This window comes from Epinephelus lanceolatus, chromosome 13 (assembly GCF_041903045.1).
Source record: "Epinephelus lanceolatus isolate andai-2023 chromosome 13, ASM4190304v1, whole genome shotgun sequence".
Taxonomy (NCBI): domain Eukaryota; kingdom Metazoa; phylum Chordata; class Actinopteri; order Perciformes; family Serranidae; genus Epinephelus; species Epinephelus lanceolatus.
The window spans coordinates 5,977,832-5,993,947 of NC_135746.1; the positions used below are offsets into that span (position 1 = coordinate 5,977,832).

Here is a 16,116-nt window from a genome sequence, read left to right on the forward strand (position 1 = left end):
TAGCTGCTAGTAGCCACCTCTGTTGCGAGCCATGTGAAGACAACCCTGGCTCAGACTCTTAATCATAGATACACTCTGAATGTTGCCTACAGTTCTATCCTCCTGAAAGTGACTGAATGTGGCACAGCTCCATCTGAAATATTTGTAACCTCTGGTCTTATACTCACAAGAGTGATTTTCTTCTCAACATTGCCATATTGAAAGTCGTTGTTCTGGATGGCTTGGTAGGCCCTGTGCAGTTTCCAGGCAATACCAAAATAGGTGAAGAGGAGGACCACACAGGGGAGGAATGTGCAGAGTACAGACAGAGTCATGATGAAGGTGGAGTGGTTCAGGGACTCCCCATAGCCGGTCCAGTCTATCGAGCAGGCGAGTCCAAACGGCTCCGGCCCGTAGCTGCCCCAGCCCAGCAGAGGGAACAAGGCCCACAGGCTGGCATACAGCCAGATCGCACTGATCACAATACTGATGGTTCTCCTCTGGAACTTGATACCTGCACACAAACAGATTTTGATTAAATAATTTAGTATGTCAACTATATGGTGGTGTTGTGATTTTTATAGATGTTACATTTGGCAGAAAAAGTTGTGTTCCTTGAGTGAAGGATCTGAGCAGTGATGAGGAATCTGAGAGACCTAATCCTCACACAAACATGAACATTAGCTCTTAGTTAAATCAACAATATGGAAAGCTACACACATAAGGAGGATGTTGTTGGAATGATGGAGGGGCTGTGGCAGCAAATGGTGTTTGCATGTGTGTATCAGCAGTGGCAGGTGTCAGGTTGTCGAACAAACAATGTCAATATCGGACAAATCCTTCTGGAATACACTAAATGCCAAGGCTTGTTTTTTTTTTCATGTCAAGTGCCCATATTGTTGTTTTTTTAAACTTGGCACGCTACGATAACTGCCTGCCGTTTTACAGGGCTGTAGAGGGCTGGAGCTAATCCCTGCTGACATGGAGTGAGATACACTCTAGAGAAGTTAAGAGGCACAACCATCGATCAGACTGTGGGAGACAGCCGGAGGACAAACGGGGAGCACATGCCAACTCCACATGGAAGGGCCCAAGCGAGACAGCAGGTAAGAGGATGATTATGGTTATGATAAATAATTTAAAGTGAATTGTAGTTGCAGGTCTGTGACCCTTACAGCTACTGCATTACAGGGATTCCCTAAAAACATTGTATTACCACTGACAAAGCGGTGGTATGTGACAACCTGGTATGAGAACGTGTTGAGTTTCTTGTGGTCCAGAGACGTTCACCGTGTCGCCACATTCGTCATTTTGTGTGTGTTCTATGAGTACTTCCCTGCTGGCTTCTTGACGCTCTGCCTGGCCTCAGCCTGTCCCCTACCGGTTTGTCTGCTCAAACTGAGTACTCTCATGGTTCTGGATCTTCTGCCTCCATGACTGCACCTCCTGCCTGCTCCTCCACAGCACCTTTGCCTGTTTAACTGAACTGTGTGTGGGTTCGGGCAAACATCACCACTTACTCACCTGTCATATAATGAAAGTTGCAAGCGACAGCATAAGACACTAATGACATGAATTACCACCCTAGATATAGCTCAGAGCACTCGATCATCATAGATCAGAACATTATTTTCATACAAGAGGATGTTTGAGCTCTGTGGGTTTTTTTAGAGCTCATTGTGGAGCTGAATATGCATGCTGATTCATACCGTTATGTACTCAGGGTAATCAATTGTGGAAATAACCTTCGGTTCAGAGCTCCCCTGTGTGTTTATTGGCATCAGCATGCAACATGGCTCCTGACAGTGTACTTATAAATTGATATACACGTACAACCAGGAAATCATCTGCAGCAATCCAGCTGCCATTTCCCACCCAAAGTGCAAATTACAACAAACTTTTCTGCTGCTTTATTCCCTGTGGTGTCAATTATCATGACAGGCGCCTATGTAAGCTTTTTTATATTTAATTTTTACATATTTTTTCATACGTCCAACTACTGAAAGCTCATAAGGAAGCCTATCTCATCATGACACACTGCATATAATTAATAGCAACATACTATGTCAGCATATGTGTCCTCGGTGATCTAATGTATTCACTATCACATGTTTTTCTTCTTTTCCTTTCTTCTAACGTTTTTACTACTCTGTAAGATCAACCTGCCAAGGGACTACGGATGAAAATTAGCCTGGGGCTATAATCTGGCATATTTACATGCAAATGTTCATTAATGTGCACTGTCCCTTCTAACTTAAATAAATAAATAAATAAATCTTTACAAGAGTTAAAGGAATACTTCACCCAAAAAACAATTACTCATGCTGTGTTACCTTTAATTTGTGAAGAAAACTATTATTGCGTTATTGCATACATTACTATTTGAAACTGAAATGAGCTTATCTATGCTTTTTTCAAATCCAGACTCCAGCACTAAAGTTATTGAGCAAAAATGCATTACTGAACATACGAATGGAAAAATGAGACTTGGATTATACTGCACAAATTGCCTGAGACACAGGCACGCATCAGGGAAAACCACATCGGGGGACTCAAACGCTAATGAATAAAAGTAGGGTTTGAGCCTGGACTTAAAAGAGTCAATGGAGGGGGCATATCTGATTGGGAGGGGGATGCTGTTCCACAGTTTGGGGGCAGACACAGAAAAGGCACGATCTTAAGTCTGGAGTGTGGGACAGCCAGGAGCCTTAGGACAGCTGACCTGAGGGACTGGTTAGAGGGTCTGAGATCCAGGATGGGGCCAGACCATTAAGGGCTTTGAACACAACTTCACTGGCAACCAGTGGAGAGAATCCAAAACAGGTGTGATATGGTCTCTCCAAGGTCTCATGGGTTCCTATGTCTGCAAACAGACCGAGCAATACTACAGTATACAGTCTATACAGTGATCTCTCTGTAAGATATGAGAGGGAGATACTGAATTTGGCAGTATAGTAATTTCCTGCAACTAACGTCCTTACAGAATTTTCCATACATACTGTATAACATGAGTTGGTGACAAGAACAAATGAACATCAGCGCAAATATCAGTTAAGGTATTAGTTGTTTCTATTATGCAGCAGACTGATGTGCATAGACCTACTGCTTGCTTGGGATCCTATTTAAATCAACTGTCATAACAAAAATGAAGCCCTCAGAGAGTGGAGGGATGAAAGAAGACAGCAGTCCCCCCAAAAAAACAAGGCTTAAAGATTCGAAAGGAGGGTTAGTCAAACTATAGCAAATCCATAAATCCTGGTGTAGAGATCAATTAGGTATCGATTGCTGAATTACTTCTGACCCCTTCTGACCCCTGTCAGTGCACTGGGAAGGTTTTTAATTGATGGTAGTCTGAGAGGTTTATAGGTAAGTAGTCTCTGGTTAAAAGGATAAGAGGCTTTCGTCACCATTTGATGTCCAGATCTACATCAGAAGATCAATCCCTGCATCCTTTGATAAGAATTATTTTAAACATTGATTTCTTTATGCCATTTGGTATTCATTAAAACTGCTCTGATCTCCTTTATGGATAGTCAGCACTTCTGGAGAAATATTGTTAATATTTAAACTAAACATGGAATAAATACACCCTGTCTTTCACACTCTTTTACATCCTTTCCCCTGTCCTGTGCAAGAACAAGAATGTCCTCTCTCCCGAGTTAGTGTAATAGTGTTGTGTGGCTCAGTCCAAGCCACTTTGTTGTTTCCCATTCACAGAGCCAGGGCTGTGTATGAACACTGGATTTATACACGTTTTTAATGGTGGTTATGGTGACAACTAGTGGCTATTTTTTAAGGTGACATCAACACACCTCCCACTGTGTTTGTGGCGACAACGACTGGGTATTTCTTTAAGGTGACGTTGGCACGTTTCCAGCAGTGGTTGTGGTGACATTGTGAAGGTATGATTTAATGTGATGTTTGTAAAGGGTTTTTTAAGGGGTGGTCGGCACATCTCCAGCGGTGGTTGTGGCGACAACAAGCAGGTATTTTTTAAGGCGATGTCGACACACCTTCCACGATATTTATGGTGACAACGACTCTGTATTTTTTTTAAGACAACATTGGCACATTTCCAGCAGTGGTTGTGGAGACAGCAAGCAAGTATTTTTTAGGGTGACGTCGACACACCTCCCGTGGTGTCTGTGGCGACAACAACTGGGTATTTTTCAAGGCGACTTTGGAAAATTTTCCACCAGTGGTAGTAGCTACAACAGCTGGATATTTCTAAAGGTGACACTGGCACATTTCCAGCGATAGTTGTTATGACAACACCCAGGTATTGGGGTGGTCAGCATATCTCCAGCGGTGGTTGTGGCAACAACAAGCAACTATTTCTTAAGTTGAGGCCAGAACCTTTTTCAACAGTGGTTGAAGTGACAAAAATAGGTATCCTAAGCCAAAATATGATCATTTTCTAACCATAATCAAGTGTTATTTTTGTGCCCATGAAACATACAAATAACAAGGAACATATTTGTGGTTTCCAGAAACGTACAGTGCCAACATTTATTCTGGTGACTGAGTTGTGAGAAGATATTTGAATTTGACCAAAAGTATATCGGATTAGAATCTCTTACTGCATCTTTAAATCCTATCTGAGATTACGCTACCTGTCTTGGGTGGACTTCCTGTCACCAGGTATCTGACCATCCCCATCACAGCCAGAGTCATGATGCTGGTAACACTGAAGATCATGCCCATGAGGCCGTAGTAGAGGCAAGATGTGTCACCTCCAATCCAGGCATGGTTAAAAGCTGAAGCAATAGACAGAGGGTACATGCTGAGGGCCATGCCGATATCTGTTATGGCCAAGTTCACCGTCAGTAGCTCGGGAGCTTTGAGCATGGCGAGGCGACGAGCTGCATTGACCAGGACTGCCGCATTCCCAAAGACAGACAGGATAGCTGCAGGAAATAATACAGAAACAAGAACTCTTTTATAATTAACCCATAGAGAGATTTGCTTAATGTGACCCATGGGTGCAGGTCAAAAGGCAGCAACAGAACAACCACGCTGGGTCAAATCGAGGACACTTCAGGGGAACAATGTCCAGATAGAGCTCAGTGAAAAGAAGTCTTGTATATGCAAAGTCACTGATCACTTGGAGACAATATGTTCCAGCTTCTGTCTGCAATGATGTCACTCAAAAACACACTCTCAACAATCAGCAGGTAATTTTATATAATCATTGCATCACAGTCACCTCTGATCTTTATAACAACAGAATAGGACAGCTAAACTGCTAGTTTGTAACCCTAGCAACGGAGACTCAGAGCAGAGGCAACGGATTACAACGGGCATCATGAGTGATTTTATCGTTTCATTTAATTTATTTGGTGAATTTGATCATTTTGATGACTGGGATGCAGAAGAAGAGAGGTTAGAGAATGAAAAGAAAAGGGAGAAACGGCACAAGGAGTCGTGGGTCTACACCAATCACAGCCTCCGGAGCACAGCTGTAGGTCGGCTCTCTGACGCTGGCCTGGAAACTCGTCAGATCATGACCGTCACGGGACATCGGTGTGAGAGCAGCCTGCAGCCTAACTGGGCTCCGTCAGCGCAGGAGAGACGAGACTGGAGCAACATCTTGTCGTCTCCAAATGTCCCAACAAGCAGTGCTCAATCTGTCAATCTCCGTCCTTCAAATGCCACTATGATGGACATACCCATATCACTTTCAAATTTCACTATTAATGGTAATGTAGCATTTAATTTTAAATAGGAAACAATCGTTAATTTGTTAATGTGTTAATATGATTTAATCTCGACTACTATATGCTTATGAATTATTTGTTGCAATTAAAAACGATTTTGACTAGCCTACTATTTGGATGTTGATTATTTGAAACAAATTTTCTTGGGCCTATAAATGAACGCCAATGAATCATGAAAGTAATATCTCAAGTTTTTTTTTGCGCATCATCCTCTGACCACCAGAATCTGTAACACACAAGTGGTAAGAAGTGCACTGGCTTTCTGAAATAATCACCTTCTGAATAATATCACGTAACGTGTAGCCATCATCTCACTTCCCTTCACTATGCTCTCTACGCTGCGGCCACAGCGGGTTTCCATGGCAACGCCTGTGAACTACAGAGATTAAATAGTCCGCTCAGCTGTGGCTTGTGAAAAACTCTTGATTTTAACTGTAAAACACATTAAAGCATAAATAATTGATTTAATATTCATTTCTTTGGTAAGTGACCATGGTATAAGCGGCTTCGAGTCGGACGGTTCACGCCTCCGCGTAGTCCATTAATTCCTGATAATGGACACCTCATCGGGCATTAACCCTTACATAATGTAAAGTGAATGTGCCTCAGTAAACTAAGCAAACCCGTCTAAGAGATTTACAGCATGCAGCAGCTTTGAGTGAGTTTGCTGTTGTTTTTTCTCACTTAAATCCTTATCGCATTTTAAAATGAATTTGTCGCTCAATGTTCAAGGTCACTGTGACCTTGCATTCGTCTCATTCTCGAGAACGCAACATCTCAAGAAGGCCTTGAGGGAATTCCCTCAAATTAGGCACAAATGTCCACTTAGACTCAAGAATGACGTGATTTTTTTTTAAAATAGGAAACATGTTTTATATTGTGACACGTACTGGAAGTGACAAACAATATAGCGAACAGCAAGTAGATTGTTATTAGCAGTGGTTATTTACCAGAAACTTTCAGCTCCCTGGTGATCTCCCTCCAGTCAGCTGCCACCTTATTTAGCAACACAATTAAAGGAATACTGCTTAAGTGTCAGAGTTGCTAGTAGTCAGATTTTTTCAGTCTTTGTGCTAGGCTAAGCTAACCGCTGGCTGTCTGTACAACCGCTCTCACTCCCAACTTATCAAATACTGACACCTGGTCTGTGGCCCCCTGTGTCAGATACCAACACACAGAGGCCCCCTTTAGCAGCTATATGCGACGCACAAAGTAGCAGCATTCTTGATCCTCTGAGCCACTATATTAAAGACTGAGAACGTTTGCAAAGGTTTGGGAAGAGAGGAAGGGGGATACCAAAGGTCGACCGAGCTATTTCAGTAATGACGTAGTGTGCTAGTATGTGTGTCATACTACACATACTATGACTACGACTGCTCAGGTGTTTTGGGACAGGTCTGCTTTGTGTCCCCAGAGTCAAGACTAAACATGGAGTAGCAGCATTTAGTTTTTATGCTCCACATATCTGGAACAAACTCCCCAAAAACTGCACCATCTCTCACTTCTTTTAAATCACGGTGGAAGACTTATGTGTTTGCTGCTGCCATTTATTGAATCAAATATATATTTATGTCTTGCGCTGCACTGTCAGTTTTATTATTTAAATACTTTTATTGATCAGCAGCACGACTTTAAGACTCCACAATCGCATAATCTGACGTAGTGACTCTTCAAACAGACAGAAATGTCGTGTAGTGTGAACCAGGCATTACTTTGAAGCGTCAGTATTTGACGAGTTGGGTGTGAGAATTTGCTGGCCTGTATTTTCAAATTTCTCATATATGGTATTAATCATCTCATTAACTCCCAGCAAGAAAGTGAATAAATGTATTTCTGAAAATGTCAAATGATTCCTTTAAGTGAGAGCTCCTCTCATAGCTTTGTAACAGAGTCATATAGAAATTAAATTCTGAAAACATCAGATCAACACAGATGTGTTAAATCCAGCCTGATAGGGTTAGCTAATACTCAAGTTAAAAGCTGAAACAGTCATTGTGAATTTTCACACATAATACATTTTACATACATATTTGACCCCAAGTGAGACCCTTAGTGCATCATAAACCACATTCTGACTGAAAAACGGATGTTCAGCTTATTGAAAACCATTCTGCTCTCATTATACAGTATATCTCATGTGGAAGGACCATGACTGATGTGGAGTGCTTGTGATTTAAATGCTGTCTCCACAATGTCATCATGATAAATAAACAGCAATGGACAAAAACCTAAAGGGTTGTAACTCACAGATACAAATATTTTATATGTCAAAATTTTTAGTTTTCAAAGTTTGTGGCCTCCACAAATTTAAAGTGAATCCTAGGAGGTAACCAATAATACGTGACAGATTACCTATTAAGAAATGATTTCTTTGACCCTGGCAGTAAGGTGCTTACACAAGTGTGACCCTAAAAATAGCCCTGAATATTGATTACAAAATTACTGCAATAATAACATCATAATGTCTCCTCCATTAGGGAGATTGGACACCGTGTTCTGGGCTCAATCTTCTTTACATAATGTCTCTCTCTTACATAAGCTTATGGAAATTTGATTGACACAGCATACAATGTTGTGCTGACACGTGTTCATTTTTTAAACAGTCCTTTTAATCTGTGAGAGCATGTCATCTTTTTTTGTCCCAAAGCAGCTGTCCTAATGGATTTTTTTTTTCCTTCCAGAGCAACCTTTGACGTGAGTGCTCTGCATTCATACCATATTGATTCCCTTTCCTTCAAACAAGTCAGCATGGCATTCTTTTCTGTTAGCAGATGTTTGAGGATTGTGGACATAAATTAGTGCTCTGAGCATAGTGTAGTGCTGAATCACAATGTTTGTTCACAGTAACTTCTGGGTAGAGAACCCCCCACATCATGTGCATATAATGAACTAGTGCTGAGCAGATGCTGCCTCATTTTTGCCTTTATAGCTATGAATATTACTCGTTAAAAAATTAGGCTTCAGATAACATATCAATTATGACTCATTCATTAGATCCAGCTCTGACAGACAGCGCATCAGAGGGAGAAAGAGTTACTGCACTTGAGGATTACGGCACCTGGCATACCGAGACTGCACCACTTTATCCAGTTAAAACAATTCTCACAATTTGGATTCATTTCTATGAAAAACTTTTTTGATTCTTTTGATCTGAGGACCCTTACGGACTGAAAGGATATGAATAACTTAAAGGGTAATGGAGGAACGGACACATAATTTGAAGTAGCCAACAATCCGCTTTTATACATCCAAAAAACTGCTTGGCAACCAGATCAGGCCTCTAATTGAGACAGGCCTTTATTTGTCTAAATGTGTAGCCACATCAGGCTAGTAAAAGGGACTGGGTGTTTAATTGAGACTAGGCTTTTAATTGAAGTTTTACGGTATGTGTCACAAACTGGCTCAGAGTATGTGACAAGGAGGGAGTCCACACAAAAGATTTACTTAAAACAAGCCGAATTTATTAAACTAAAATTAACTTAATAATCAATGGAGTGTATAGATCAGCAAAGTCAGTCAGGAAAGCCATGCATGGGTGAGTGTCAGGTGTTCTGTGGAGGTGTTGAAGGTGCAAACCAAAACCAAAGCTGCTCAGTGGATGTCAGCTAAAAGGAAGGGAGAGGCCAAGTGAACAGATTAGGCAGCTTTTATAGCTTGGAAGCCCAGGTGAGCCTAATCATGGTAATGACCCTCCCATGTCAGCCAGCTGCCTGATGAGACTGGCTGAAACATTCTCAAAGACATTGGGAGGGGCGTCACACCCCCCCTCTTAAGACCAAGGTTCCACCTTGACATCTGGAACACAAAACATACAAAGCTTGAAACAATTCAACATGAGAAATAACATTTCCACTTTTGACTTGGAGTCTACCGAGTGTCCCCCTTTACATTGGACGAGCCATCATACAAACTTACTTCCGTGTTAACAGTGACCTAAATCTCCACCCACCAATCTTACCAGATCCAATCCCTCACCCAGCAACCTCAGATCCAGAGGAGCAATTTAAGAATGTGAAATCTACTGGTATCAGAAGCTAGTGCATGGGAAGAGGGTCACAACATTACTAATGGCTAGTTACAAAGACTTGTAGAAAACTTGTAGGACTCGATTTGGAACAATACCCACCTCAGAATGCAGATTTGTAGCTTGCACGAATTCAGTAACGTGGGTACAAAGCAGTGAGGTAGAGTCAGCAGGAGATTGTTAAACCCCCAGCCCAAAGTACACATCAAAATGTTGCTCTCAGAATGAGCACCAAAGCTCATCACATTCTTACAAAGTGGCCTGCAATTAGACAAAGCACAGGTCAGGATGCTCTGCCCATTTTCAGAATTACAGCTTCTCAAAGCACACTGAACTGGGATTACACAAGTACTAAACCAAAGTAGCATACCCAAAGATTCCTCTAAACAAAAGGCTCACTAGCCAACCAAGTCGTCCCAAGACGCACACAAAGAGAACCATGCTACAACAAAGCTCACATGCAAAACCAAACAAAGCATGAGCTGTAGCACTTATCACCAAAATTAGCAGACCAAGCTACCAAATTGCAGATACGAACAACAAATTTAGTCAACCATTTACTCACTGCCACTGTTTCTTACCAACCAAATTCTACCACATGCCTAGCAGCATGCCCGGCTTAAACAGTTGATAGTGCAACTTACCATCAGTACCAGACAGAGGACATTTATTCAGCAACACTGGCCACAATTTAAGATTACAAACCCACAAAACAAGTTCACAGGAACATGTGCAATGGTGAAATCAAATAACCACAGAGCTCAGACTCCCCAGCTCTATCTAACTGGTCACACTTACTAGCTAATTAATCTCAAACCTAGTCTTCGGACAGATACTGGTGGTGGGTACTTATGCACTGGTTCCACCGGAACCCAAAAGGCAACCAGAAACTGGTGACCCTCAGGAAACCAGGGAAATGCTCCCAAGACAATGTCTTCAACCACATTCTCCGCCACACTAAGTGAAAACAACAAACTGGTTGATCTCCTGTTGAGATCAACCACTTCAGCCTACAGAGGGGATGCGTGGCTCTTCAAACTAATGTGGCTGTATTCACCAGTTACATGCACCAGTACTTTTGTTTTTCAATTTTCCAAATACATGGTTTTGCAATCAAAGAAAGGGGGAAACAAATGCTGCTCCCTTCCAACATCCACAAAAATGAACCACACAAAGAACTAAAACAAAAATCCTTGTGTGATACTCCCAAAAGTCTCACTCACAATGCTAATACCAAAACACTTTAAACTGTACTACTCAAAAGTGCTTATACTCATTTTAGCATTCACAAACTACAAGTCACAAACCAGATTGATCATATATAACAAATCAAGCCTAATGTGTAACACTAAGGCAAGATTTAGCCTTACCAAACGGATCGGACAAGCCCCCATTTGTCACAAACTAATGGATCCCGGACGAGCCCCCATTTGTCAAAAACTGGCTCAGAGTATGTGACAAGGAGGGAGTCCACACAAAAGATTTATTTAAAACAAGCCGAATTTATTAAACTAAAATTAACTTAATAATCAATGGGGTGTGTAGATCAGCAAAGTCAGTCATGAAAGCCATGCATGGGTGAGTGTCATGTGTTCTGTGGAGGTGTTGAAGGTGCAAACCAAAACCAAAGCTGCTCAGTGGATGTCAGCTGAAAGGAAGGGAGGAGACCAAGTGAACAGATTAGGCAGCTTTTATAGCTTGGAAGCCCAGGTGAGCCTAATCATGGTAATGACCCTCCCATGTCAGCCAGCTGCCTGATGAGACTGGCTGAAACATTCTTGGAGGCCGTTTACACGTTGCCGGCTATTTTCATAAACGGACATTTCACCGTCTCCGTTTTCAAAAAGATCTTCGTTTACACTTACCCGTGTATATATACACAAGAGCATGCCAAACCTGTAGGTGGCAGTGTAACGAGAAGCTCAAGCCTTCCATGTATCCATTGTCATCATAGCAACATAGGTTGCACTTTTGACACAGGCGCAAGTTACGGCGCACACTGTGACGTGGGCTGCCTATAACTCCGTTCATCTCCGTTTATCTCAGTTTACATGCAAACGCGCAACCGGAGTTTTCCAAAATCTCCACTCTGGCCGGAGTTTTTAGAAAGACTCGTTTTCAGAGGAGAAATCTCCGTTTGCGTGTAAACGAAGAGCACAAACGAAGGAAGATGTCTCCGTTTATCAAAATCACCGTGTACGTGTAAAGACATTGGAGGGGCGTCACATATGTTTAAACTTTTTTAAATCATTTTCAACAATCTTTTTTATTTTTGGACCTTTTGTTCTTCACTTTTGCTTAATCTTTTGTTATGCTTTATATTTTATTGCTGTTAAGCACTTTAAATTGCCCTGGTTTATGAAAGGTGCTATACAAGTAAAGCTGCCTTCCCCTAGTTTTTTCCGCCACCTAGAAAGAGGCCCACTCCAAAAAATTCAGTATCATTTTAAGTATACCGTATATTTAGAATATTTTCACCGCTTTACCTTGCACTTGACTTTAATTTTCAAATTCAAACAAATGTAATCACATATATATACAGTACAGGCCAAAAGTTTGGACACACCTTCTCATTCAATGCGTTTTCTTTATTTTCATGACTATTTACATTGTAGATTCTCACTGAAGGCATCAAAACTATGAATGAACACATGTGGAGTTATGTACTTAACAAAAAATGGTGAAATAACTGAAAACATGTTTTATATTCTAGTTTCTTCAAAATAGCCACCCTTTGCTCTGATTACTGCTTTGCACACTCTTGGCATTCTCTCCATGAGCTTCAAGAGGTAGTCACCTGAAATGGTTTCCACTTCACAGGTGTGCCTTATCAGGGTTAATTAGTGGAATTTCTTGCTTTATCAATGGGGTTGGGACCATCAGTTGTGTTGTGCAGAAGTCAGGTTAATACACAGCCGACAGCCCTATTGGACAACTGTTAAAATTCATATTATGGCAAGAACCAATCAGCTAACTAAAGAAAAACCAGTGGCCATCATTACTTTAAGAAATGAAGGTCAGTCAGTCCGGAAAATTGCAAAAACTTTAAATGTGTCCCCAAGTGGAGTCGCAAAAACCATCAAGCGCTACAACCAAACTGGCACACATGAGGACCGACCCAGGAAAGGAAGACCAAGAGTCACCTCTGCTTCTGAGGATAAGTTCATCCGAGTCACCAGCCTCAGAAATCGCAAGTTAACAGCAGCTCAGATCAGAGACCAGATGAATGCCACACAGAGTTCTAGCAGCAGACCCATCTCTAGAACAACTGTTAAGAGGAGACTGCGCCAATCAGGCCTTCATGGTCAAATAGCTGCTAGGAAACCACTGCTAAGGAGAGGCAACAAGCAGAAGAGATTTGTTTGGACCAAGAAACACAAGGAATGGACATTAGACCAGTGGAAATCTGTGCTTTGGTCTGATGAGTCCAAATTTGAGATCTTTGGTTCCAACCGCCGTGTCTTTGTGAGACGCAGAAAAGGTGAACGGATGGATTCCACATGCCTGGTTCCCACTGTGAAGCATGGAGGAGGAGGTGTGATGGTGTGGGGGTGTTTTGCTGGTGACACTGTTGGGGATTTATTCAAAATTGAAGGCACACTGAACCAGCATGGCTACCACAGCATCCTGCAGCGACATGCCATCCCATCCGGTTTGCGTTTAGTTGGACGATCATTTATTTTTCAACAGGACAATGACCCCAAACACACCTCCAGGCTGTGTAAGGGCTATTTGACCAAGAAGGAGAGTGATGCAGTGCTGCGGCAGATGACCTGGCCTCCACAGTCACCGGACCTGAACCCAATCGAGATGGTTTGGGGTGAGCTGGACCGCAGAGTGAAGGCAAAGGGGCCAACAAGTGCTAAACACCTCTGGGAACTCCTTCAAGACTGTTGGAAAACCATTTCAGGTGACTACCTCTTGAAGCTCATGGAGAGAATGCCAAGAGTGTGCAAAGCAGTAATCAGAGCAAAGGGTGGCTATTTTGAAGAAACTAGAATATAAAACATGTTTTCAGTTATTTCACCTTTTTTTGTTAAGTACATAACTCCACATGTGTTCATTCATAGTTTTGATGCCTTCAGTGAGAATCTACAATGTAAATAGTCATGAAAATAAAGAAAACGCATTGAATGAGAAGGTGTGTCCAAACTTTTGGCCTGTACTGTATGTCAGAGAACAAACATGATGTATCACATAACAAATAAAAGCTTTGCCTTGACCTATCTTGTTCATATTGTATTTACAGAGGTACCCTCTTCTTCTTCTTCTTCTTCTTCTTCTTCTTCTTCTTCGCCACACCAAATCATCTGCCTCCATCTAACTCTATCCTCTGCATCCTCTTCTCTCACACCAACTGACTTCATGTCCTCTTTCACTACATCCATAAATCTCCAACCTCAGCATCCTACTAACAATATACTCACTATCCCTCCTCTGAAACCATCTCAGTCTGGCCTCTCTGACTTTATCCCCAAAACATCTAACATGAGCTGTCCCAAGGCACCCAAATAACCTAATTCATATATGCAATCACCCATATATTTAACTATTTAACCAGACACTTTTATGCCAGCCGGGGAACTCTGGAGGGTAGAGACAGGAAGGTTAAAAAAAAAAAAAAAAGACAAAAAGTGGCACCACTATACATGTACTTCTACACAATCACAAACACGTCTGTATTTATGGCTTCAGTTGCATGTGGACAGTAGTCTTTAGTTGGAGCTTGGCCGTTAAGTTTTCCAATAAACATACACTCTTCAATCTTTCCCCAGACAGCCCTTTCAACAGGGAACTGAATCAGTTATCTCAAAGCCACCAGACTCCAGTATTAAAAACAGTCTTTTTAGAACACAGGAGTTGCTGGTCCACCGCTGCCTCAATCGGTCAGTGTGCAAGGTAAAGCAGATGTTTAAATTATGAGCGTCAAACACTTAATTTCTTGCATCCTGGTGATTTTTTTCTGCACCAGTTTGTGCTTTTTGTGTTGAAATTTGTCCCAAAAAAGGCCTCTGCTACTTTGATGTTTTTCCTGGGAGGGACAAAACGAGCATGTTTTGAATAATGAGGGGAGCATGTCCCTTGTGCCCCCATGGAAATCTACACCTATGACTACAGGAGCCCAGTTTCAAATCACCAACCATCTGATAGACCGCCACTCTGAGGCTCAGCCGCCCCACAGCTAAAGGCTTCAAACGTTGAATTCCTCCTCACAAGTCCACAGTTCTATTTTGAATCCTACCCCATCTGAGCTGACAGAATATTGTAATTTCTGAATATTTTAGCGGACTATACATTAGTGTTGTTTACTGAATCAGCCACATTTCTCAAGAAGAATATCAAGAGAAATATCAATCTGGTTTTAGGATGAACCACAGTACCGAGACAGCCCTTTTAAAGATTTTAAATGATATCAGGTTGAATGCAGATTCACAAAAACTCACAGTCTTGGTACTACTGGATCTAAGCGCCGCCTTTGATACAGTAGATCACCACATTTTATTAAACAGACTCAGAAACCTGGTGGGCCTCTCTGGTACTGTTTTTAAATGGTTCAGCTCTTATCTCACAGATCGTTGTTTCTTTGTAAGTATGGATACATGTTCCTCCAGAACGCATGAAATTAGGTGTGGGGTGCCCCAAGGGTCAATTTTAGGTCCACTTCTTTTTAATCTATATACAGTGCCCTCCAAAAGTATTGGAACAGTCAGTCCAATTCATTTACTTTTGTTGTAGACTGAAAACATTTGGGTTTGACATCAAAAGATGAATATGAGACAAGAGATCAACATTTCAGCTTTTATTTCCAGGTATTTACATCTGGATCTGATACACAACTTAGAAGATAGCATTATTTGTAATGGAACACAAAATTTTTAGGTGAGCAAAAGTATTGGAACATATAACTTAAAATAGATTAAAGTGAATGAGACTTAATATTTATTTGCAAATCCTTTGCTTTCAATAACTGCATCAAGCCTGTGACCCACTGACATCACCAAACTTTTGCATTCTTCTTTTGTGATGCTTTTCTAGGCTTTCACCACAGCCTCTTTCAGTTGTTGTTTGTTTTGGGGGGTTACTCCCTTCAGTCTTCTCTTCAGCAGGTAAAATGCATGCTCTATTGGGTTTAAGTCTGGAGACTGACTTGGCCAGTCTAAAACCTTCCACTTCTTGCCCCTGATGAACTCCTTTGTTGTTTTGGCAGTGTGTTTTGGGTCGTTATCTTGCTGCATGATGAAGGATCTCCCAATCAGTTTGGTTGGATCTTTCTTTAAATTAGCAGACAAAATGTTTCTGTAGACTTCTGAGTTCATTTTGCTGCTGCCATCATGTGTTACATCATCAATGAAGATGAAAGAGTCCGTCCCAGAAGAAGCCATGCAAGCCCAAGCC

General features: G+C 41.6%; 1 protein-coding gene across 1 annotated transcript in view; it reads right to left on the reverse strand.

Annotated features, from left to right (window-relative positions):
* The window catches only part of opn8a (opsin 8, group member a), a 36,099-nt gene that overhangs the window by 8,382 nt on the left and 11,601 nt on the right, over positions 1 to 16,116 (reverse strand). Inside the window, exons 2-3 of the mRNA XM_033649234.2 lie at positions 4,593 to 4,886; positions 168 to 493 (exon numbers count right to left, since the gene is read on the reverse strand). Coding sequence (XP_033505125.1) covers positions 168 to 493; positions 4,593 to 4,886 — 620 coding nt within the window. The remainder of the gene's footprint in view (positions 1 to 167; positions 494 to 4,592; positions 4,887 to 16,116) is intronic.